This window comes from Zingiber officinale, chromosome 2A (assembly GCF_018446385.1).
Source record: "Zingiber officinale cultivar Zhangliang chromosome 2A, Zo_v1.1, whole genome shotgun sequence".
In the NCBI taxonomy this organism is placed as follows: domain Eukaryota; kingdom Viridiplantae; phylum Streptophyta; class Magnoliopsida; order Zingiberales; family Zingiberaceae; genus Zingiber; species Zingiber officinale.
The window spans coordinates 109,488,189-109,515,852 of record NC_055988.1 but is presented as its reverse complement, the minus strand read 5'-3'; the positions used below and the strand labels follow the sequence as shown (position 1 = coordinate 109,515,852).

General features: G+C 33.9%; 1 protein-coding gene across 1 annotated transcript; it reads left to right on the top strand.

Annotated features, from left to right (window-relative positions):
* The first annotated feature begins 2,522 nt into the window (after window positions 1-2,522).
* Window positions 2,523-25,545, top strand: LOC122041906 (transcription factor GTE9-like). The gene is made up of 10 exons (XM_042601776.1): window positions 2,523-4,458; window positions 4,528-4,576; window positions 4,655-4,810; window positions 23,495-23,565; window positions 23,668-23,737; window positions 23,872-23,952; window positions 24,044-24,141; window positions 24,234-24,300; window positions 24,382-24,524; window positions 24,610-25,545. The coding sequence occupies exons 1-10, from the start codon at window positions 3,319-3,321 to the stop codon at window positions 24,874-24,876; spliced, it is 2,142 nt and encodes a 713-aa protein (XP_042457710.1). The 5' UTR covers window positions 2,523-3,318; the 3' UTR covers window positions 24,877-25,545.
* The last annotated feature ends 2,119 nt before the right edge of the window (window positions 25,546-27,664 follow it).

The following is a 27,664-nucleotide window of genomic DNA, read 5'->3' as shown; positions in this document are numbered from 1 at the left end:
CAATTTTGGAAGAGGCTTTTAATGAATTATCCATTGATAGGTCAGTGGGACCTAGGTTTTAGAGTATGAGTCGCCGAGGGATCTGAACCAATAAAATTCTTATATTCGTGTCTTTTTCATTTCTGCCTATTTCTTTTTCTGTTGCGTACTATTGTTTTTAAAAATGAAAAAGATAAACTTTTGAAAACCACGTGAGTCAACCTTTCTCTCACGCGCGTCTCGATCCAACATACTATTCTTGTATTAAGAATATTTTTTTATTTTTTTTTCATTCCCACATGATGTTCAATTGGGTAGAAGGTAACAAATTTATTACAATATGTAGAGATCAATTCCTGACAGATACATGCCCTAAAAAAAACTCTAACATGATCCTATGATTTATCTCTCTTCACATACTTTGGGGACAGACTATAAGGAACGTCTGAGATGAGTATAATCACTTTTTATATCCCCTTAAGAAAAAATCATACTCACTCATATGATAAACAATAACCCAATTAGTAAAAACCTCTACCTGGTTCTATAGATAAAGATGTAATTCCATGTGGGAAGAATATTTTTCAAGAGAATTTTATATCCAATGATAATAACTTCTCTTTACGTTGAAGCTCTTGGTCTATCCTTTGTTACTTAAGTATGATAGAGGACCCAAATAAAATATTTTGTTATGGGTTTTAAGCCCCCAAGGTACAGAGTAGACGGTAAGCACATGATATCTCTAGTGTAATAGTCATAGGTTAATTTTTAAGAATTGATGATCTAAGATTTACCCCACCATACGTCTGACACATGTGTACTTACATTTACCTTCCTCTATATCAGTGGGGTCGTTAAGGTAGTGGATCTATCTTTTTGTTATTTTAATGTCAAAAGATCCACCTACCAAGTTTATAATTTATAATATAATATTCACTTATACAAAATTCAAAAAAACAAAGTTGCCTCTATTGATTGCTAATATTACTATAAGATATAGTAATTAAATAATAGGTATTATTTTAGAAATAACTTTATTAGATTTTTAAAAAAGTTTTAAAAATTATTTGAAATTTAAATAGAGGTCATATGACACGTATAAGGGGATGAATTAATTATGCTTAGGGAAAGTCTATTTGAAATATCACATAAATGAGAGTTGATTGGATTGATTAGCCTAAAGTTGGATTTAAATAAACCTAGGTATATAAATAAAAACTAAGTTTCATTTCTCCCTATTTCTTCTCCCAACCCAAGCTCCACTCGATCTCGATCTTCCAGCCGTCGACCTCTCCTTCTCTTCATTGTCGATGCAGATCCAACCGCCACTGCCCTTCTCCGGCCTCAAGCAAGAGCGCTAACTTCCCTTTTTACATCATTGTCGCCTCTCCCATCGCCCCATCACTATTGCCCAATTGTCGAAATCGCCATCGTTGTCCAATTGAGTGAAACCAGCCTATGACATAGCAGCCATCGGTCGTCGCGAGAGCCATAGAGCTCTCTCTCTCTCTCTCTCTCTCTCTCTCTCTCTCTCTCCGCCACCTCACTTGAATCCGTGAGTGCGCGCACCCTTATCGAACACTCATCGATCAACCACGACCACTGGTGTTACATCTCTCTTGCCCGAGGACCCAAGCAGCGACTGCTGCCACCCGAGGTGTTATCGTCGGTGGATCTCTTGTTTTCCTTCTGATTGCCACACTGCTCCCTTCGTTGATTTTATACCCTAGCCACCACCATCAGCACACAGTCACAGTCAGCGTTGCAACCGGCTAGCCATCTCTTCACTTCCTCCCGATCACCCACCTTGCCACCACGGATGTGTTGTTAAGGTTGGTTGTGACTCAAATGTATTTGTCAACACTGCTCTTGTGTCGATGTATTACTCATTTGGTCATGTCGGTGATGTAGAACATATGTTTGATGAAATGCCCTAATTCCTCTTGCTTTCTTTGGTTGCACCATTAGTGTCGTTGCCGACCACCTGTTGCGGTGAGCCACTGCTAGGGAAGTGAACAGCCATTGTAAGAAACTGTAGGATAACAAAATCTTATTTCTTATTAAACTTACATCGTTTTGGTTAATTGGGAGAATTCTAATTTTGATATATTGATTATTTTTGCCTTTGGGAAATTAATAGAATAACTATGGTTAATTTAGTTGAGGATGGTGTTTACTTGAGTAGAATTATCTCCATTGCACGTGGATCCATGAAATCACGTGGATCCATGAAATAGATTGAGTTAAATTTAATTAGATTAATGAATGTGGTTAATATTGGATTTAGTGACAATTGATTCTGATGTTAATGTGAATCAACATTAATTAATATAACGGTGGGGGCACATATTGAGATGTTGCATTTTGGGTCCAATCTGGATCGGTGGATTGGTATACGGATCCGAATCCGATAGCGTCCGATTGAAACCGGCATCTGCGCCGTCGATTGTGATGGCTTATCTAGAAGCCAGAAGTGAATCCGACGGCTAGATCTGTTATTTGGTCATAATAATTAAGAGGTGAAAGAACACGATCTCGCCACTTGGGCAGGGATCTCTCTCGTGGGATTGGGTGTGTTGTTCCTTGTCATTTCTTTTCTCCTCTCTTTCTAGGCTCGAAGAAGCCGAGCGGCTAGAAGGCGGCGAAGAGAGACGGACGCGGGGGGTGGAAAGCAGGACAATTTGTGACTCCGGTGGTTTGTCGAGGCGAAGGCAGGCTTGGCGCTGTTGTTCGATTCAGGTTTTGTCTCCGCTTTCGGAAGCATTTTTGGCGATTTGTCGCTACCAGCCGCCTCGGATCAATTTCGTTTATCTTGCGCTATTCCTTGGCCTCGATCTGGAATTTTGGAGGTAAGTGGAATTTTGGGAGCTGCGGTTGCATTGGTTGCGGCATTTTGGAGCTGAAGAGCTTACGTCGTCAGCGTCTACTATTAGGGGCCACCGGAGGGATTAGGTTTTCGGTTTCCATTCCCCGAAGTTATTTAGAGGCAGAATATCCTTGCTCTAAATTGGTTTTTTGGTTCTGCATTCGCTGAGGTAGGAATCTGGTGGAAGCTAGGGTTTTTACTGGGGAGCACTCTGGGCAGGTTTCTGGTTCTTAGGATATGCAGGACTGAGTACCTGATATGTAATTTCTGTGAGAGAGAATATTATCTACACGGTCTTTCTTGACGTGTGAGAAAAAGCTTTATTGCGTAAATTTGAAAAGGTGGTGTATTAGAATAGATTTTTGAATCTACACGAAGGCCATTCTCTTTTGTCCTGGCGACACAGTTTATAGGATTAATTTGGATTGCTTAGCTTTTGAATTAATCACTAGGTACATATATTTATATGAACAATGGGGAAAACACAAAAGTTCCCAAAAGGTTACCCATCTAGTTTTGCTCAAGAGTATCAACATGTAATGGAGAGGACAGGCGAGTCTGAAGGATTTGGTAGCTGTGCTCAAGCCGACTCAGAAGATTCTTCTGCCCTAAACAGGAAGTGCATAAGCTTGAATGTTAACAGGCATCAAAAATTTAACATCCCATCTCAGCTATTTGCACCTACGAATATGTCCAAGTCTGAGAAAAAGGAATTGGAGATGAGATTAAGGTTAGAGCTGGAGAAACTTCAAATATTTAAGAAACAAATTCTTTCTACGAATGCAATAAGTGGAAATGGGGTTGCTTTATCATCTTCCAGTAACGGGAATGGAATAAAACATGTTGCCCCAGTCCAGAATGGTTCTGGAAAGTTTGAGACTACGAAGAAGGCTCCCCTTCCAGATGCAATTGGAAACTCTTATTCTGTGTTCTTGAAACAGTGTGAGCCACTTCTTAAGCGCTTGATGAGCCATCAATATGGGTGGGTATTCAACACACCTGTTGATGTAGTTAAGTTGAACATTCCTGATTATTTCCAGGTTATCGAACGTCCAATGGACTTAGGAACCATCAAAACTAGGATACAATCGGGTAGCTACTCTAGTCCATGGGATTTCGTTTCAGATGTGAGACTTACATTTGCCAATGCAAAGACTTATAATCCACCTAAAAATGATGTTCATATCATGGCAGATGTTATGAGTAAGTTCTTTGAATCAAAATGGAAAGATATTGAAAAGAAACTGATTGCTGCTGAAGCAGTTGCCAGAAGAGTTTCCAATACTCAGAAGCCAGTTTTGCTCCCAAAGAAGAGGAAAACTCCGGCTGCTAACATTGATATCAGCAAGCCAAAGGCTGTGAAGCCAAAAATGTCACTTGAGGAGAAACAAAACATAAGTAACCAACTAGCGTCTCTTGAGGACATGCCAGTACATATTCTTCGCTTCTTGAGTAAGAACAACGCAGTGTGCCAACCAACCGAGGATGAGATTGAGATTGAGCTTGAAGAAATGAATGATGAGATACTGTTTGAATTGAAGAAACTTTTGGATGAGCATTTTCTTGATGAGAAAACAAAGAATCAAGTCAAATCTGAGCATTGTGAAATTGAGGTATACATTCTATCACTAGGCTTTCTTTCCATATGTGCAATAATTGGACATTGGTTTCTGTGTGTGCAGATTTTAAATGAATCAGGAGTTAGCAATTCCTCAATGCGTCCTTGTAAAGGTTAGTTTCTCATATTGTCCCAGGAACTCTGTGCAGTAACCAACTTTAATTTAATGATTCCTTCATCTCAACTGTTAGGCACTCAACCAGCAGACGATGATGTTGATATCATTGATAATGCTCCACCTGTTTCAAGTTATCCCCCTATGGAGATAGCTAAAGAATCAACTCTAAAAAGTGAAAAATGTAGTAGTTCAAGTGATTCAAGTACTGATTCCAGCTCATCATCTAGTGGTTAGTTCTTATATCTATGTTTTAATATTTGTTTTCATCATAAAATATGTTTGCATAAGGTTCAGATTATGTAATGGTTATATACATGTATGCATATATGTTGGTTTATAAATGTTAGCAGTAATAATTTCTTCTGCCTCTCAAACTCTTTATGTGTAAAACCCAATTCATGATGAGTTTCCTCCATATGAAATTCTGTCTTTTATTTTATCTTTATTTATATATCATATTAGAAAAATTTTCAAAGTCATGACTTATCTAGGTTTATGGCTAGCATCTCTTTTTGGGGGATTATTCTATTGGTTCTCATTACATCATCACTATTGTATTACCTTTTGGATTCTCATTTACGCTCTCAATTTATTATACAAATTTTCCCATTTTAGGGATCTAAAGCCGTTCACAGATTACTTAGGTTCATTGATTTTACTACTCATAGTTAAATTTTAGCTCGTGCTGTAGTTTCTGAAGGATTTCTTTGCGTTTGTATTTATTACATCCAGACATCACTCCTGTACGGAAGTCATTCTCTGTGTATACCTTTATTGAATAATCTTTCTTGGAGTATCAATATTTATTTGTCCTTCAAAATTGACAAGTACTGACACAAATATATTGATGTCATCTATCCATTGAGGTCTCAAAACTCTCCACTCATTGCTCACCTAATGCAAGTCAAAAATAGATCTGTATTATTCTTATCTTTCATGTGTAAAATAGCAATTGATTAGTAATAATGCTGACATATAACATTAAATATGATGATGATCTGGAGTCTAGTAAAAAACAATGGTTTTTTTGTAGTATTCCTCCAAATAAGGTTAACACAAGAGTCTAGTAAAAACATAAGGATGCATGATTAATTCAAATTTAATATGATTGAAAAAAAACAAGAGAATGTATAACAAAGAGTTAGCATATAAAGTAGAGACTTCCACTAGTTGTTGATTAACAAGCATAATTGCACTCTTGAACATTAGTGGAGAGATGCCTTGATCATAAATAAACACAAATATCCATGAAAGTATAAGTCAACGTATATTTTTTTTTTGATAATTCAGGTATCCAGTCTTTGAACCAACTAATCTTGAGGTGACCAGCTCAGCCCCATGAAAGTTCCCTAATGGCCACCCAGGTAAATTTGGAAGCGCAAATGATTCCTTGCCCAACAACCAACACCCTAAATTTTTCATCCCATTAGGGGGGGGGGGGGGGGCAATAAGTCAACGTACATGGAACTCAAAACTATGTTGTAAATGAATTAAATGTTCATGAGTAAGCTTAGTGTCCATGTTGAGAAGTGTTTATTTGTGTTCATTCACTATGCTAAATGAACACATTTAAGTAACTCATTAAATTAAATGTACAAACTTGAACACATGTTTAACTCATTAATATTTGTTAATTGAGATTATGAAGTTATTACGAGCAACGGTCATAAGCAATTTCTATGATCAAATCTTGTATCATGTTTATCAATAAAATTGTCTCCTTGGATGGGTCTAGTGGCTGGCGCATGAGGTGTTACCATAATGAGGTCTGAGGTTCGAATCTCGGCAAATGCCTCCCTTATGTGTTAGTCACTATTCCAAAGGCTAGTAGCCGCCCGTGATTTACCTCCTTCGTGTTGGCCTTGGGACGGGTTGGCGGGGGCGCTGGGGGCGAGCGTATTCGCCTTTTTTTGCCATAATGTTTATCAATAAAACTCACATTAAGCTTGTAAATAAATAAATAAACTCTCAAAATGAATAAATAAGTTTGGAATATCAAGCTCACTAAACAAACCCAAAAAGGTTAAAAATCTAAAATCTTCTAGCAATTAAACACACTCAAGGAATTAAGAGTTCAATAACTTTTAAATGAATTAAGCTCAAGTCAAGGTCGAATTAAGTTTAAAGTTGAAAAAAAGAAACCAAGCTTAGCTTGAACAACCATTTCAAGCTTGAACAACCATTTCAGTAGTTTGGTTCATTTTGGGTTTGACTTTGCATGGATTGACTTAGTTACCTTATCAAATAAGCTTGAAAAACAAGGTTCAACTTGGCTCTTTTACAACCTACTTAAAACTATGTAGTGTATATTCATGATCAAATCTCAAGGATCAACGAAGAAAACTCTTGTCCTCTTGTGGAGTGGATTCATCATGACTTAACATGAAGCAACCTTGTAAAAATAGTAAATCCCTTTGTTGTCAACTCACATTTAACCTAATAGTACTTTTCTTCCTAATTGCAAGGAACATGAGCATCTATATGTTCACATGTAGTTTAACATAACTATTATCATGTTAAATAGTTAATACATTTTTCTAAAAGAGAGAAGAACGCCACAAGCAGAAAGCTTGTATATAGAAAAATTTGTAATGATTGTAAGGTTATTTTTAGAGAAAGCTTAACTATCCAACTATCCAACATCCAACATTGGTTAATGATAATAGATACATCTCACAAGCATAGTATCAGAAGGAAAATGTGCATGACTCCTAAGATTAAGTGGTGAAAGCTAAAGGATGGAAAACCAAGTATCTTTAAGGAGAAGGTAGGAATATAACTATTAGGAGATATACATTGCGAGATAAGATAACATTAAATTTGAAAATGATGGCCAAGAGCATACTTGGTAAGTCAAGAGGAGGGGCACCAACACATAAAAAATTTTAGTGGTGAAATGAGAAAGTACACGAGAAGTGGCGAAAAAACAAACAACCTATAAGTTATTATACGCTTTAAAGAACGAAGAAAACTTTAAAAAAGTATGCAATAGTCGAAAAGAGGTCAAGAAAATACTGAGTGAAACTAAGAATATAGCTTTTGTAAGCTTGTATCGATAGCTTGATACAAAAGGAGAAAGAAAGATTTATATAATAGCTAAAGAAACATTTTGCCTCCACGGGTTGGCGAAGTTGGTACTTGTATGAGTGTTTGCTTCAATAGGTCTTGTGGTCATTTTTCAGCGGGTGCAAAGTGCCTCATTGGATGTCTAAATCTCCCCTATGCAAAGGGTCGTTGTGCTAGGACAAAATGCCTCCTGTGATTTACCTGCCTATATCTTGTCGTGGGGTCGGTGATACTGGCTGCTTGGGGTGTCACCGTTTGCTTCAATAAAGTGAGAGAGAGAGGAATATAAGAAATCTTACCCAAATAAGTTGCAATAAAGATGAATCTAATAGGATATTAGTGAAGGATAAGGAAATAAAGGAGCGATGAAAGAGGTATTTTCATTAGTTTAGGAAATTTAAGTAGTTTAAAGGAGTATATAACAGCAACCAAGCTTTATCCCATTAGGTGAGGTTGGCTATATGAGATCTTTCTACACTAAGCTCTATCCCCTGCTATATCATCATTTATATTTAAATAAATTTTATCTTATTTTTTTGATTCTAACCAAGTCTTCTTTGATCTTCCTCGTTTGATGTGCACATTTGTTATAGTTTCACATTGCCTAATTAGAGCATCTATTGGTCATCTACATACATGTCTGTACCATCTTAAACGTGTCTCCGAAAGTTTTCCCTCAATAGGTGCAACTCGGACTCTCTTTAGTATTTTCATTTTTTATTTTGTCTATCCTTGTATGTCCACACATCCATTTTAATATTCTCATCTCTGCAACTCTCATTTTCTGCTCATGTTCTCGAGTCATATCCTAACATTTAACTCCATATAATATAACAGGTCTAATCACTATTTTGTAAAACTTTCCTTTTTAGTTAGAGGTACTTTACAATTATAAAGAATACTCTCCTCCATTTCAACTTTGTATTCTATGTAAGACATCTCTCTCAATCCCTTCATCTTTTTGCAAAAATTTGATTCTAAATACGTAAAGCTCTTATTCACATATAACTCATTATCTTTTATCTTAACAATTGTCTTATTAATATGATATTACTAAATTTAAATTTCATATATTTTTTCTTTACTTTTACTAAGTCTAAAACCTTTTACTTCTAGTGTTTCCCGCTATGATTCGAGTTTAACATTCACTTCTTCATGTGTCTCATCTACTAAAACAATATCATTTGCAAACAACAAGTACACGGTATGTGTCTAGTGAGTTCGTCTATGATTAGTATAAAAAGATAAAAACTTAGAGCTGATTCGTGATGTAATTCTATTCTTATGAGTAACGTTTCAGTTAACCCGCTCAAATCATTACATCCTCATACATATTCTTAATTAGTTCAATGTACGTTATGCTAACACCTCTCTTTTATAGAATTCTGCATATAATTTCCCCATTGACTTTATTATAAGCATTTTTAGATCGACGAATACCATGTGTAAGTCTTGCTTCTGTTTTCAATACTTTTCAATTAATTATATATAGCTTTTATTGTCGATCTTCCAAGCTTAAATTTAAATTGATTTTAGGTCACTGTATCTTCTTTCTTAGTTTTTTTTTATTACTCTTTTCTAAAATTTCACAATTTGACTTATTAAGTTAATACCCTTATAGTTTGCACAATTTTGAATGTCTCCTTTCTTCTTATATAAGGGAAATAGAGTACTTACCCTCCTGATGAGACCTTGTTTTAATTTTCAATATCAAATTCAATAATTTTGTAAGCCGTTCAATACCTTGTTTTTCTAGCCATTTCCATATTTTTATCGAAATATTATCAGATTTAATTACTTTTCTATTTTGCATCCCATTTGAGACTTGTTCTATAAGTTCGAATTCTATGATAAAAATTTAAATTTCTATACTAATTTGACTTACTAAAATTACCTAAATTAAGTTGTTCACTTGAACATTCATTAAAAAGTTGATAAACATACCTATTCTATCTTCCTTTTATTTCCTCATCATTTAATTGTAGTCTATCACATTCATCTTTAATACATTTTATTTGAATGAATTCTCTTATCTTCCTCTCTTTCGCTTTAACTATTCTGTAAATTTCATTTTCTTCTTCTTTTGTATCTAATTTTCGATATAAGCGTTCATAGGTTTTATTTTTTGCTTCACTAGCTTGGCCTATTTCTTTGGCTACTGTTTATATTTTTTTAAAATTCTTTTCGTTCTTGCAAGTGTATAAAATCTGTAAATTTTTTGGTTGTTCTTTTTTTCCTTCACTTTCTCATTCCACCATCAAAATTTTTTACTTGGCGTGCACAATTCGTTGACTTACCAAGTATACTCTTAGTTACTATTTTCAACTTTAATGTCATTTTATCCCATGTCGTATTCGAGTCGTGTATTTTTTCTAATACTTGTTCTCGTATTCTCTCCTTAAATATAACTTGTTTTCCATCCTTTAACTCCCACTATTTAATTTCAGGAGTCGTGCACATTTGCCTTTTATTGATACTCTACTTGAGGCGTATATTCAACACTATTACCTATGTTGTTGTGTAGATAAGTTTTCTTTACGGATGATCGTATAATCTTTATAAATCTTTCTATCTTTCTTCTTAACAATAAAAAAGTCAATTTGTGACTTATTACTCCTACTTTTGAACGGGATCAAGTATTTTTTTTTGTTGAAAATATATTTGCTAGTATAAGGTCATATGCTATCGCAAAATCCAATATAATTTCCCCCTCTTCATTTCTTATTCCAAATCCGTAACCCCATATATCTTATTATACTTTTCATTTCTCACTTCGACATGTCCATTTAAATATCCTCCTATTAAAATCATTTCAATTGGCAGAATGTTTTGTAATACCTTACCTAGGTTGTCCCAAAGTCTAGATTTGATATTTTCATCTAATCCTACTTAAAAGGTGTATATATTCATATTAATAGTTTCTTTTGCCACCACTATCTTAAGAGTTATAATCCTATCCTCTTTTAACTATTTCTATGACTTCATCCTTTAGTGAACTATCTATAACAATACCTACTCTCTATTTCTTGTTCTACTCTTTCATATGTACCATAACTTAAAACCAAAATTCTCTATCATCTTTACCTTCTCTCCTATCTATTTTGTCTCTTGTACACGCATAATATTTATTTATTTTTCTAATCATCGTATCTACTACCTCCATGACTTTACTAGTTCCTAGATTTCATGTTCTAAATCTTAGGCAACTAGTTTCCAATAATATTTATTTTTAGTCAATCTATGGTGTGAGAACTCTTATATATTTAACACTACTCAAGTTTTCATGGAAATGTAGAGATTCTTGCTGATATGTTACAGTTGGATCCTATAACGTGAATTCTTGCATATTTAACATTACATGAGTTCTCATGGAGATGTAGTGGTGTTTGTCGAGGCATTACATCCTACAATGCGTTTCTTTTGGGAACGACCTAACAATAACATAATAATTTGATGGATCTATTCATAATATTTGCTTGAAAGTCCACGCTTGTGGACAACCTAATGTGCAACTCTTGCCCTTTTTGTCCGAGCTTGAGATCGACATTAGCAGGGTTAGTTTAGAGGAGTATAGAATTATAAATTTTTCTTGAGGAATTTAAATTTCAAAAGTAAAACAAGTGTTAAATGTGATGTAAAATGAAAAAGTGATTAAATTGGATGATATTCCAATAGAGCTATGAAGTGCCTAGCGAAGCAAGGTATAAAATGATTTACAATTTTTTGAAGTTATTTAACTTGCTATTGAAAATGAAAAAATGTGTGATTAATAGAGGGTAAATACCTTAGATAAAACAAAAGCGATGTATAAAATTGTGTAAATTATAAGAGCAGTAAGTAAATGAACCATACCATGAATCTTTAGAAAAGAGTTATAAAAAAAAATGGAAGGAGATCATGGTGATAAAAAATCAATTTAGATTCATACTCAAAAGGTCAACGATAGAAGCTATATATCTTCTTAGACAATCGATTCAAAACTATTAGGAAAACAAATAAGATTTACATATGGTATTCATTGATGTAAAATTATTTTTCCTTGGTAAATTTTATAGAGAATTCTAGAAAAGGAAGGTGTTAACGTAGGGTGTTTTAAAACAATTAAACATATGTATGAGGATGTAATGACAAGAGTGAAGACTCTAGGCAAATTAATTGAAGCGTTTCCTATAAAGATAGGGTTACATTAAAGATTATCTCTAAGTTCATATCTTTTACATTAGATATGGATGAACTCAATGGATACATCTATGACACGTTACCATGATACATATTATTTGTAGATGACATTCTTTTGGTCGATGAGACACATGAAGGAGTAATTCTTGACAGAAAATTTGAAGTAAAAAGTTTTAAGGTTAATAGAGAGAGATAACATATATTAATTTAAGTTTAGTAGTAATAGATGTAGTAAGACAATTATTAAGATAGGAGATGATGAATTATCTATAATTTAAAGCTAAGTATGTAGGTTCCCTTTTACAAAAGGATGGAAGTGTTGATATAGATGTTTTACATATGATACAAGTAAGATGATTGCCATGGAAGAGAGCCTTAAGTGTTCTTTGCGATCCTAAGGTACTCCTAAAGTTTAAAGAGGAGTTTTACAAAATGATGGTTATACCTATTATGTTATATAAAGTTGAATGTTGGACTATAAGTTAAACACACGAACAGATGGTTAAAGTCGCAAGATAATGATGTTAAAGTAGATGTGTGGATATATGAGAATGGATAGGATAAGAAAAGAAGAAAAGAAAATAGAGATAAAGTTGAGATTGCACCTATTGAAGAAAAACTTCGAAAGATGTGTTTAAGATGATGAATTTGTACTTAGATGATCAATAATATTTTTAATTAGGTAATGTGAGACCATGATAAATATGCACATTAATTTAAGAACAAAGAAGATTTGATTAACAATGATAAAATAAAATAAAATTTATTTAAATATAGTAGGGAATCGAGTCCAGGATTCATATAGTCGACTCTACTTATTGAGATAAAACTTAGTTGTTGTTTGTTGTTGTAGAACAATATGCCAATCAATATCTAGGTCATCAAATTGAGTGCATCATTTGATGAAATTATTAATTTGGGTACATAATATGTTAATTGGAAGAAGGGATAGAGTATCAACAAGAGTTGTAATCGTCATAATCCAAGAGTGATATAGTAATATGGTATTACTCTAGTGTATAATAGATCAGAGCTTCAAATCTCATATGGATCGAATCTAGATTAATTAAATAATATCTCAAGCAACTACTTTGGATTAAAATAATTACTTTAACTATAGTTCAAGAATTTGTGATAAGATCATACTTCAAATCAACGAACTCAAATTAGCCTCAAGTTACTAATTGAATAACAACTCAAGAGATTAGACTAAAATTTCAATCGAATGGGAGCTTTGGCTCAATGGTAAAGTTACTACCATGTGACCTTGAGGTTTGGGTTCGAGTGGCAAAAACAACCTCTTGTAAAATGCAAGGTGAGATTCCGTACAATTGACTCAATGTGGTCCGACCCTTCCCTGGGACCCCACATTGGCGAAAGTTTTGTGCACTGGACTGCCCTGTAGAGCAAAATTCCAATCCATAAGTCAACTCAAATATACTTCGTCAAGGACTTCTTATAATTGTAGGTTTACCTGAAGATGAGTTCCCAATCTTTTTAGCTTAGTACTTGATGAACTCATCCATCAATGAATCTTCTTGGTGTATATTAGTTGCGAGCGATATTGTTTAATTGAGAAGAATGTATGATTAAATTCAATGTTTCATTTATGGAGAATAACTTTAGAGACCAAAGAATTTATAAATATATGAAATGAAATTTTGGTAATAAGAAAAGAATTGATGGAATAGTCAACATGCATTGATATAAAATTTTTGTGATTGAGAATTTTAGATATCTTACATTTAATTTTCAAGAAGAAAATAATAGTGATGAAAATATCATAAAGAAGGCTTTTGAAGTATTGTACAAGTGTTGTTGCCACTTAGGCTAAAAGTAAATTTTATAAGAATTAAGTACCGTCCACCTTACTTGATGAATTGAAGTGTTTGACTATTAAGAACTAACACCATCAAAAAATTAATGTAGGGAAGATAAGTTTAAAATGATGCATGGGTAGAGTGTTATAAGATTAAAAGGAAAAAATTTGTATACCTCTAATAAATAATAAAATAAGAGAATGTGTTGAACTTGTATACATCTAATATTAAAGTCGATCAATATATTTTATAGTTAGAAAAGATGAATTGAGTAAAAGTAGAATACATAAGGGGTGGAGAATGACCAAAGAAAATATTTATTAATATAATTAAAATGTAATTTATTTGAAGATTAATGACAATATTATCTTGGATGAGACTCATGTACCCTCAAGTACTCCGACAAATATTATGATGATTTAATCTTAGAGATATTCAAGAGTGATAGGCTCAATAAATAAAGGATTTTATTCTATACTTTTTGTGAGTCCAATTTTTTAAGTGATTTTTGTAGGATTAAAAGAAGTCTAGAGGGGGTGAATAGCGTTAAACAAGACTTTGAATGCAGTAAGAGAACAAAAGCAATAGACAATGAAAGAAATGCACAAAAGAAAAAGAGAGGGACTATGCTAACTCAAAGATTTTGGATGGTTCAATAGCCCTTGCACTTCAACTTCATGACCTATGGCCTTTCAGTAGGTCATTTCACAAATCCCACTAGTTTTCTCCTTCTTGAAAATCTTCAGGCGAGAAACATCTTACAATAGTTTGATTACTAAACTGTAAAAGAAAATTTACAATAAGTGGAGAAAGAGCTTGAGAGTAGCTTTTCTATAAATTTAATGTTTTTCGTAGCTAACATGTCGCCCAAGCTTCCAAGAATCATCCAATTTGTCTTGCATCAGTCAGTTGCTCCTCAGCATCAATCATCTTGTCGCTAGTGTGCAATTGCCTTACCTGTTACTTCAGTTTATTCCTTGTATCCAGTAGCCTACTACTGTCAACGGCAACTTTTGAAAACAATTCTTATAACGAACTAATCATTATGCTATAATATATTAACCGTCAATCAATCGACTCCATGTATCATCAGGTGAAAAAAGACAATGATATAATTGTTATAACAAATCTTTAACAGTAGTTTTTGGTAACGTTTGTTATAACAAATTAATTATTCCGTTATAATCAATTAACCATGATTCTAGTTGATTCAAGAAACACCATCCTTAAAAGAGACAATGATATAGTACCTTTTTGTTTCCTTAGACTCACTTGATAAGTCAACTGCTTAGTCGACTGACACATAGTATTAGTGAACTGACCAATCGACTAATCAATTGGCACATTGATAAACTGAAGGTCTGGGTCGCCTGCTGAGTTGACTCGTCTCTTAGTCAACTTGTAATTACAATTTTAGTCGATTGGAGTGTTGACTAAGCCAATTCTAAGGCTTTTATTCAGTCTAATCTAGCCCTAGACTTCCTAATGTTACACATGCACTTGCACCCATCGTTGCACAAATGAAATCTGTTAATTCACTGGAGAATAAATAACGTTCTCTAGGATCTTTGTATGGAGTCTTCTTTGCATTGCCAAGCCTTTGATCAGCCTTGACCAGCCGTGACTTCGTCTTGCCATGCATTTGTTTATTTGATATACCAGGGCATACTCTTCCTAGACATCCGATCATCCATGATGTATTAGGACTTCCTCTTGCCATGTGACATGCCCTTGCATTCATTTGTCACAAGCTTATCAAATACATGTTGTAACTTAACCCTTTGCCTATCATCAAAACTGATTGCACCAATATTCTTTGGTTAAACTTAACTCATGTCAATTTAAACTTGTCGATCATTGTCTTGAATGCATATCGAAGACTCTTAATTTCAGCCTAATTGGCTGTAGTCTAGACTCTAGAGTCAATCTTTTTCAATTTTAATTAATTATTTTGAATTTAAGTATGCTTGAAACTTGATTTTTATCCTGACATAATCTAGACTGAGTTTTTACTCCTCTTTTGGTGTTATTGAAACATTAAACAAGTCTTGATCTAATTAGTGCAGCACCGTTCAGCCTGTAACTTCTGTTGTGAGACTACAATGAGGTGTCACATTTTGTACATCTCTACATTTTTTTACTTGGTTAATACTTAATACTAAATCCTAATTATTGGAAAATTCTGCAAATTATTTTTTGCATTATATTCAAAACTTTTGTTTGAAAGAGTTTTGGGCGGGCGTGAAATTTTTTGTTTTACTGATCTCTCTTAAAGTTTGACATTGTTAAAGCCACGGAATGTTTTGTTACTTTATTGTCTCCTTTTGAACAATTATGTTCTCCCTGGAATTGGTTTCACCCTAAAATGTAGGAAGCCGTAGATACAGAGAGTTATGTCTAACATCCATAATGGGTACAGGGCTACTGTTCCTACCAGTCTTCTACATATACTTCTTTTTTATTTTGATTCATTGCTATTTTGATCCAAGATCTCAATTATTCCACTCTGGCTAGTAATTGAAATTGTCTCAAGTTGACAATAAATTAGTTAGACTGAGCGTGAGTTAATGGAGGTAAACTATAATTAAGATAATGACAGAAGACAAGGAATGGTTGAAGATCAGTAACATTTCCACAAAGCCAAATCATCACTGCTCATTTACAGCTTATGTTGCCACATTGAGTCTGCTGCTAATTCCTATTATTTTTTTGTTGTCATTGTTAATCTCCATGCCATGCTAGCTTTTTGCAAGGATGGAAGATATGGTGTTAGGAAAATACAAATAAGAATGAAAGGTCACGACCAAAACTGCGCATCTAAATAATCTTTCTAAATATTTTTAATCAATATCAGATAAGATTTTCTTTGGTCAATCTTCAAGTGTTTCAGGTATCCAAATGAACTCAAGATTTTGAAGCTTGTTGTTTATACATTATCATATACAATTAGAAAACTTCCTAGGCAAAAATGCAACCCAAGCGCTTTTATTGCACTGACATTTGTTGGATGTCAAGGACTAGCTTTAGTTTGTTGATATCCATTATGGGAAAGAGTTTTTGTATTTCTTTTTTCGGCATTGTTTGGGAGTCTACTCAATTTCCCTTTAAATATATAGCTCCAGCAATCTATGATATTATGTTGTCACCTAGGCACCTTGATCCATTCCCTCGTGCTTTTAAGAGTCTCGATTCAAGTGGCTGTTCAAGCACCTACTACCTAGATATTTTGTTCTATACATACATAATTTCTACAGATTAAGGAGGCTACATGATAAGCTCATTAATAATTCCAGTAATTCTTTATGATATATGTATACATCTTGTGTGCTTCATGTTTTGTATTTGCTGGTGTTTAGCCTATGATGTTTGAGGCTAAGTATATTGAGGTTCTATAATTTTTTAATTTGTTTTATTATTCAGAATTACTAGGTTAAGATAACTTTTGTTGTTTAAGCATCTGCCTGCATAAGATGATGGGTAATGAAAATTTATTAAGTTGATAGCGTAATCTTAGTTATCACCTGCATTTCATCTTAGGTATGATCACAATTAGTATTCTTTTCTGTTGGATTTCCATGTTTTCAATACCTATTGAAACTGGCCACACCTCCAGCTTTGTAATCAGGATAGGCAGTATAGGATTGGGTATTATATTCTTTATCAGTTTATATCTATATGCTTCCTATAAATTTGACTATTGAGAGATTATAATTGCACTTGTAAGTTGTAACCATTTTTCGAGGTGATGCAGTTGCAATGTTTTTACCAAGCTCAGTTTTAGTTTGGATCAGCATAGATCTTCAAAACTGTGACTTTGTTCATCTATGCTTGGATCAGCCCCACATCTCGTCTCATCCCACTTCACCTTTTTTCATTACAAATATGAGAAATATATTAATATTATAGAAATTTAGATAATATATGTATATATTGGAATATGCATAGTATCAAGAAATTAACTTAAAAATACCTGGCTTGAAAGATCTTCTCCACTATTAACTCACTGGTAATTATGACCTCTATTTATACCACCAAGAATGTAAGTCTGTAAGAAGTATATAGGAACTGGCCTTGTAACACCAACAAGAATTGTAGAGTAAGATCTTCTCCACTATTAACTCACTGGTAATTATGAGCCTATACTTATACCAACAAGAATTTGGTTGTGGTCGTTGGTGCAATGCCAGATTTATATAGTGAATGCCATACCTTGGTAATATATTTTGATGCATCCAGAGAGATCCAATTGTAGTGGAAAGTTTATATTCTATGACCAGTGGTACTTCATTGAAAATACCCAAGCTACCCAATTAGTCAGTTGTTGAGTTCACTATAATGTTTAAGAGAACAAACAACAATTTCTTCTTAGATAATTTGGTATGCAAATATTAAGAGAATTGTAGATCTCTTGTTTTCTTCGCACTTTAGTTTTTTTTTTATCATAATTGATTAGTTCTTACTAATTAAACCAAGTAGGGATGTAAATGGACTAGAGATTTGTGCAACTTCAATATTTGAGAAAGACTCATTTAGGTTTGTTTGAGACATTAAGTGAATTTAGTACTTTTTGTAGACTCATTTAGTAAAGTTTATGAATTGTTGAAGATCAATGTTTGTAAATTTGTTTATTAAAGCTCAAGATATATAATATATGCCTAGAAACTTAAATGTAATTTAATTATATGTATGTTATCTAACATGAGAACGATTATATTTAAAGCCGAAGTAGTCCTGCTAATGAAATGTTAAAACAAATCTTCACACCTACTAAACATGCTCATCGAGAACTCTTCTTTTTTTTAAAAATTCAGAAGGACCTATTCCAATTAGAAATTACAATTTTTCCTCCAAGGAGAATATGTTTTATTCAAATATATTATTTGGAGCATTTTTTTGAATTTTATTCATATTAAATTACAAAATTACTTATTGATAATCTTTCTATCCAATTGATACTACCATTGAGCCATCACCTCCATGCCATCCCTTTATATGGAATCCGATGGAAGTGATCTCTCATATCTTTCTTTATCTCTTGACACTCGGAATAGAAGCACTGAAAGCTCTTATTGTTATGGAATTTGTTAGGTAGGGGATTTGACAGTGGAAGTACTTGGTACTTTATATGGAAGTACTAGCACAAAAGGAGATTAAAATTGGAAGCTAAAAAAGACGAATACGCTCGCCCCTAGCGCCCCCGTCAACCCGTCCAGGGCCAACACGGAGGAAGTAAATCACGAGCGGCTACTAGCCTTTGGAATAGTGACTAGCACATAAGGGAGGTATTTATCAAAATTGGAAGCTAAAGTTCTTTAGTGAGGGAGTCTGATAAAGGCAAGTGTCTTAATTTCCAAGGGAGGTCTCCTACTAAAAATAAAAGGAACCAATTATTCAAACCCTTAGTGAGGAAAGAGTTAAAAGTTCCGAACTTAATTTTTTCTCCTTCTGATACAACATTAATTGTAGACAGAGTTAGTCTAAGGTTGTTTTGTTCATTTAGATAAGTTTGTTGGTGCAATCGGCCAAGGTTGATGGATACTCAATGGCTTGAGGCTCGTGGAGATCAGTGAAGGAGTGGAGGATGGTGGAGTTTGCAAAGGAGCTATAAGAGAAGTTAGTAAAAATTCATGAGATAATGACAAAAGCAAAATTGACTAGAAGAGACTTTAAGATCACAAATTTACAATTTAAAATTGGAGAAAGGGGAGAAGATATTAAGCTTACATGCACAGATCAAGAAATTGATTAGTTGAATGGAGAGATGAATTCGAATCGTGACACGCTTAGAAGGGTTGTAAATGCCTTCCCTAGAACTTTAGTTGATTCCTTTTGTGTGTCAAATTAAGGAATGTAGTTTAGCCGGCTTGTTTTCAACTATGGAATTGCATGAAACAAGGTTTGTGTTGGAGGAAATAGAGATATATCAACCAAGGGGAGTGACTCTTGTGATAACAACAACAATAACAATCAACTCTTATCCAGCTAGTTGGGGTCGACTATATGGATCCTCCTACGTTATTGAACTCTATCTATTATTATATCATCATATATATTTAAATAAATTTTATCTTGTTTTATTTTTGTTAAGTAAGTCTTCTTTAGTCTTCCTCGTCTCCATTTAATGTGCGTATTTGTCATGATTTTACATTACCTAATCGGAGTATTTATTGATTATCTAAGTACATATCCATACTATTTTAGATGCTTCTCTTAGAGTTTTTCCTCAATAGGTACAACTTTAACTTTTTCTCTGATGTTTTGATTTCTTATCTTGTTCATCTTTTTATGTCTGCACATCCACCTTGATATTCTCATCTTTGTGATTCTCATCTTCTGCTCGTGTGCTTGAGTAGTAGTCAAACATTTAGTTTCATATATCATAGTAGAAACTTCCCTTTCCCTTTAATCTTTAGAGATACTTTATGATCATAAATAACACTTTGATTTTTTTCTCCATTTTAACCAACTTGTATTTATGTATGATACCTCTCAACCTCTCTATCATATTCATGCATGAGTAGCAATGAAGAGTCTTACAAGGTAACAACCGTATGTAGAGCTTTTAAAATTATAAAATTTGATAAAAAAGATGATAGGAGGATGCTAAGGAAGAAGAAAAGTTAAAAGAGTGTTAGTTGCTTCAATTTCCATGAACAAGGTTGTATAAGAGGCCGATGCCCCTTGTTGAAGAAAATAAAGAAAAGTAAAAGAAAAAGCCAAGGTAGGAGGATAGAAGGTTGGGGAGATGAATTTGCAAGCAACATAAGATGATACATCCATCGCTTCCTCATACTTATCATCAGTTGAAGAAGGATAATGAGTATCAGGACTAATCTAGCACTTATGACATTTGATGATGACGTGAATAGAAAAAAGAAGCTCAAGTGAAGGGGGATCCCACTCATCTAGATCATATGACATGGTAAGTGAGGTGTGAAACATACATACCGATGACTTAATTGATGCAATTTCTAGTTCAACTCAATCTTTATACAAAGGAAAAAAAGAAAAATATTCATTTTAAGAACCTTGTTAATATTTTGGAGAATAGATTAGATGTAGCTCCTTCTTTTGAAAATTTTAAAAAATTAGAGGAAGAAAACAAGGGGTTGAGGGAACAAGTAAGATCTCTTAAACTAGCTCTAGATAAATTTACAATTAGCTCAAACACCTTAAACATGATCACAAGGAGCCAAAGAGTAAATTATAGCAAGAAAGGATTATGATACAAAGTATGCCAAAATAAAAGACTTACCATTGTTTAATTGCTAGGGAGCAATCAAAGGCAAAATTGGTGTTTAGGAGAAGCATCCCAAAGGAATATTTGGTGAATTCGGTTAGGCGCAACATATTTTGGCTGCCTAAATCAATCCTTACCTCTTAAAAGTATCTTAGGATAGTTAACCATAGTGAAATGCACTTCACATCATTTAATACTTAGCACGGGTAGGATGGCATGCACAAATAGTAAAGATTCCTCATTTGCATTTCACAACAAAACTATAGGAATACCATAATTTTTATATTGGATACTTGATATCATGTGATGAGATGCTAGGATGAAACTAATGATTCACATTGCTTGAGGCATCTTGATGATCCATAGATGGTATCAAAAAGTGAGTATTGACCAATCATCACGATCACCAATGTATTTATAGTGTACATTTTATTTTGAAAAACACAACTTTAATATTTTGAAAATTAAGGGACACTATTTCAATCATAAGATTTCCAAACAAGAGCTTTGAAAGTCATACACAATTGCATGGTTTCAAAATTTGAGTTTTTGATTAATTTCCAAAATTAGGATAGTTTTTCATGAAAAATTATTTTTCCCTGATAAATTGGTTTAAAATAAATGTGTGGTCCATTTTATGAATTTTCGAGTCTGTATGAATTTTTAGTATATTTCTGAAACGAATTGACTACTTCAATTAACGACCACGATTATGAGTAGTTGTTGGTACAAGTTTTGAGTCTACTATGTCTTGTAGAAACTTTTAGATTTGAAAGTTTTAGGTGAGATGAGAAGACAGTTTGGGTGCATTAGAAGTACATGGGGGCTGACAAAAGATGACTTCGAGGCAAGATATATACTTGGGTGAGGGTAGATCTTAACATAGGCGGATTCAACATTAGAAGTGGTTGGAATCAATGTAGCAGTCGACTAGTATTAGGCACCAATCAATTGATGGTTGAGTCGAGGACTCAATTGTCATACTAAAGGGTTTTTGTGCATGGTTATCTGGTACAATTGACCGACAACAGATTTATCCAATATATCTACTCAGATTGAATTAGTCGATTAGTAAAACCCCAAACCTCAAATGAGGTGTTTTGGGGTTTGATTTAGTTTGTGGTAATGAATAGTCGACTGGACCAGCTTGTAGTTTGTGGTAATTACAAGTCGACTTTTATGCATTATAATTCAGGACTTGCTTAGTTGTCTTAAGTTGGATGATCAGCGAACAAAATATTTCTGTTCATGGCCACACTGATATTTCTAGTCTACTACGCGATAGAAGCTAGCATGGAAGAACCTGCTGATAGTATCCATGTGCAGGATAAAAAAGAACGTGGAGTAGGAGCTGAGGCTGCTGAAGCATGTTACGTCATTGTTTTATTGATTTGCTTATGTTTTCTTTTATTGTTTCTGTATCTTGTATGAACTAACCAAGCTAACATTCAGCTAGCATTTGTAAGCTTTAAATCAAGGAACGTTTACTCCCTCTATCTTGCTATCCGGTCCTAACAATTTAAATGACCTAGATGTGGAAAAGAGCTCACAAGCCAAAAAATGGGTTTCAGAAATCCAACCAAAGCTTACTGGACTAAGCACAATGGTTTAGCCGAGTTCCTATGTGCTAGTAAGCAGTTAGCATCCTATCTAGGAAGCTAAATTGACTTGTTTTAGGTCTGTATCCCTTGTACCTTTTTCTTGTTGTCATTGAAGTTCCAAAGCCCATGTGTGCATTTCCGGTGTCTATCAGAGTTTCCTATCTTCAAGGAATGACATTGGTAGGAAGAAGACCCAGACTTGGAACTGGATTCAGGGAACTAGAACTTTGAAAGGGCCGAGAAGGTGGTGTTCTTTTTCCATACTGTCTCTCCCTTTCTGGAGGAGCCCATTTTGAACACACATTATGTCTTTTCTGAGCTTGCCCATTTTGCCAGTCTGGTATTTTAATTTCAGCTCTTTGAAAGATAACTGAATGCACAGCGCAAAGCTGCTTGAGGATTGGTCTGCGCTCAGCTGTTTTGACACTTTTGAAGTGAAGACAAATAGTTGAGTTTTTCTGTTTGACTGGTTGATGGATAAGGAATTTCTGAAAATCCTTCTTGTAGAGGTGGCTTTATAGTATGAATTAAACCTCTGAATGTACCTCTATCCTTGTTAGAATATGTTGGTCATTTTTACCATTCAGCCATGTATGTAACAGCAAGTGAACTAGGCTTTTCTTGTAACGATTGATGTATATATCTAGTGAATTTCATTTGTCGAGTCAGATTTTAGCTCAAGTATGACCACAACTTGCCTCTAGATGAGTATGATACACTTGGTTCATGCTCAATAGTTTGTTAAGAAAATACGCTCAAACAAAAACTTTGAATTTGGTTGAGGTCGAGCTTGGCTCAAGCTCGTCTATTTCATTCAAGGTAGAGCGTGGATTATTTGCTGTCCTAAAGCTAAGTTAATAGATATTTGAACCTCAAACTATAGCACAGAGAAATGAATACATCTTGATATTATAATTTTAAAATAAAATGTTATTTTTGTTAGAAATCCAGATGTTTGTTTCCCTGCAAAGTATATTACATTGTTATAATTTTTATTGTTTTGGTAGATTCCGAATCTGGTAGTTCCTCAGAAGGGGAGTCCGACATCAAAGTTGCAAGTTCTGTGAAGGATATGAAGGTATTTCAGGATCCATTATAAAGTTGATTTGAATTGGTATATTATATGTTTTGTAACCATCATTAATATTCCATACTTATTGCAAAATTCTTATGGATGCAGAAAAGAATACCATCTAGGCAACCATTGAACCAAGATAGAAGTGACTTGTCAAATCAAAATGATGGAAGCAGTGAGTAACAATCATTGCCTTCCAAAATTCTCCATAGTAAAACTTGAAAACCATACATATCACTTTGAAGCAAACAATAGATCCTGCTTAATATCCTTGGGTCCTGTAGCATATATAGTGTTTGTTTCATGCAGGAATTCCAAATAGAACAGATCAACAACTAGAAGATCCTTACCCAAGACTTGATTCTGTTGAGGCCGAACAAAACTTGGAGGGTAAATACAATGAAATGATAAAAGATGCATTCTTTTAGTCTTCGAATGTAACAGAGGTTGCAAGTAAATTAACTTTTATTTGGGGGCATAGGGAATAATGCTTCATCTGAAAAGCTTTATCGAGCAGCTGTGCTAAAAAACCGCTTTGCTGACACAATACTTAAAGCTCGAGAGAAGACACTGGACCAGGTTGGATTCATAACTTGAAAATTGTTGCATTCTTAGTCCTTCTCCATTGATGTGTTTTACAGTTCATTTACCATTTTCCAATTTGGATTTAGGGTGAAAAGAGAGATCCAGAGAAGCTTCGACAGGAAAGAGAAGAGCTTGAGAGGCAACAAAGAGAAGGTATCATGCATTTAGCGAGGCCTGCTTAATTCATGCTTTTGTCCAGTATCATGTATGAACACTCTGTTACTTGGGAACCAGAGAAGGCTAGGCTGCAAGCTGAAGCTAAAGCTGCTGAAGAGGCTCGGCAGCTAGCTGAAGCAGAAGCTGCAGCACAAGCTGCTGCAGAAGCCAAGCGCAAAAGGGAGCTTGAAAGGGAAGCAGCTCGACAAGCCTTATCACAGGCAAGCGTTTGCTATGAGCACAAAATGGCGCATATGGTTTTTATTTCATCTTTTCCTGCCACACAGACACTTGCATATTTTGCAGATGGAGAAAACTGTTGAAATCAATGAAAACAGTCTATTTCCTAAAGATTTGGAAATACTTAAGACTGCTCCTGGTGAACATTTACCTAGTTCAGTAGGTGAGACAAGCCCAGATCACTCGCCGCAAGGTATCAGTGGTTTTAAACTTGGGGGAAGCAACCCATTGGAACAGCTTGGTTTATACATAAAGGTTGATGACGAAGAGGATGAAGATATAGAGCAAAAAGATGCTACTGCCAATGGTGCTGAGCAAGGTGAAATTGATTGATCAATTTCTGCTCTGATTGCTAGAGAATAGCTATTGACAAAGATATAGTGAGGTTAAATTATCCATGGTTCTGACTGTGATGCATTTGCTCTTTTGACCTTGACTTCCAAGGAGGATTATGATTGAAATGAAGAAAATGGTTCGAATGTTGGTGGTGGTGTGTCAGTGTATGGCTTTTGGTGCTTGCAATCTAATAGCTTTTGAGTCTGTAGTCCCAGTTAGAGATGGATTGTCACTGTCAGGACAACAGATGAGATCATCCGGTGTTCAATTGGGTATTTGGAAATCATCACTGGCTATGACTTTGATTTTTGCGAGGCTGATCATGTTTTGAAACCAACAGCTCTATTTGCTTTTGCATGCATCATAATGGTGTTAGCGTGGGGCTGTAGCTGGTTTCAGTAGCTCTTTGTTGATATTACAATTTTGGTTCCACTCCATAAGCTGTACAAAAAAAGAACCCAATAGTCAAAGAACCTTTTTCCTTCTTGTCTTTGTGGCGTTAATCTGTAGGACATATGCCTTGATTGGAGGTCATTGTTTGAAGTGAATGGATATCTTTCTGAAGCAAATTCCTTGTCTTTTCTTTTTTGTGCAATTACTTTCGCCAGAACTTATGTTTATTATTTTTTGAAGTGAAATGGATATCTTTCGTTACTCTGTAGGACATATTTATTGTTGTCTACGTCTTAACCTGTCCATGTGCTTGAAGGATGTACTGCCTATCAAATGTAGCTGCTGCTTGTGTGGTTTTACTTGCCTGGTTCAGCTATATTTTATATTTTTGGGAAGAGGAATTCAATTATATGTATGAATGATATGGTTCAGAAACTGGCCCTTGTTTATACTCCGATAGCTAGCAAACACGTGAACGTAATAACTTGCAGGCTAGATTTTCTTATGATAAAATCTAGCGAGGTATGTTTTTGTAGTAAGATCATATTTTATTTTTAAAAAAACTCTCTTATTACATTATAGGACAAAAATCAAAAAGACCATCTCAAATCAAGAAAACTAAATTTTAAAAAAATAAATAGACGTCCCTTTCATAATTTTATCTCAAAAAATACTTCTGGATTTCATATTGATTATAAGCTACAGAGCAATTTCCATATGTAGAAAATATTGATTAACTTTTACCACATATAGCTGTTAGATATTGTAAAAGTTACATACTATTTATACGTGCTCTATCATGATTAAATTATGTGTCATGGAGTTAAAATACCGTTTTAATCAAGTTATCGCTCAAAAAAAGTAAAATCAAAATGATATAAAGTCATCATTGTAGTAGCTAACAACTAGACTTTACAATGTGTAGAAGTTAGAAGTTATATGTTATCTTCTACATTATTGATCGTGATCAAATAATGTCCATTTGAATTGTAATAAATATCATAAAATCTTTATCATTTATTATACTTGTTAAATATTATTTTAACCATATTATCACTCATAGATGCAAAATCAAAATATATAAAATCACTCTTGTATTTTAGAAGCTAGTTGCTAGTTTCTATATGATATGGTCAAATAATGTAACAGTATTTTGCATAATTCGTATAAAATGGGATGCCCATTTAACTTTAATTGAACACGGGGCATCCGTCTAACGATTTTATAGATGATAGGTACCCTTTTAATTTTTGCCCAACATTTTATTGGTGTCTTTATCTAAGGTTAAATCTTTATTTATAGAGTGATAGAATGAATTTTACTTATACTTTTAGTACGTAATTGATATCCTATTCGATCATCCAACTACGACTAATCATTTTCGGATGCCTCGGCCATTTAATCGTAGACGTGCGTCGTGGACGGATGATCGGACCGGATAACACCAAAAAGTATATCTTAGTGTGTTACTTCTGGAGGGAGATAGAAGTAATCAATTAAGATTGAAAAACTCTAGTCAAGACCATTTTCATTGATTGCTTCCATAACTCCTCCCAGCGAGGACACTAGCAAGGTGTCATAGGCTTTTAGTGATTTATCTCATTGTCTTGTATTTAATTAGAGTGATAACGGTCCAATATTGTTGGTTTCTCAATTAGATGCATGTAAATAAATACAGGAAGTATTTTACCATACCATAACTACTATTTACGGGAGAGATCGGACATCACATTTTATACCGTTAAAAATTAAATTCAAAATTTATGAGAACAAAACATATAATTATCAACTGTACCAATGGACATTGTTTTGTATTTTAAGATCAATTTTTTATCGAATCCCATACATAAGTTTTCGAAATATTCAAATCACATACTATAATTTCAAAATTATTAAATCACGTATTCACTTTCTATTTTATTCTCGTCCTAAAATCAATTCGATTAGAAAAAAATCAATTCGATTAGAAAAAAATCAATCGACTAATTTTTTTCCAATCGAATTGATTTCTTTCTATGAGTTTTAAAAAATTCATTAGTAAGTTTGATCATAATTTATTGATGGACCTAGAGACTTCTGAATGACATAAAATTAGTTTTTATATATTTGTCTAGTTCTCCTAATTGTAAAAATACTATCAAATATCAATTTAATTTAATATATTTAGAACAGTTATTTTTTAAATACGAATGTATTAAAAAAACTAATTCGTTTTCACAAAGTCATTGCTTAATATATAATGGATTAAATTGATGTTTCATAGTATTTTTACAATAAGGAGAACTAAACGAACACATAGAAATTGATTTTATGACATTTCGAGGTATCTAGGTTCATACCTAGTTTCAGTTAAAATTGACTGATGGACCTAGAGATTTCGAAATATCATGAA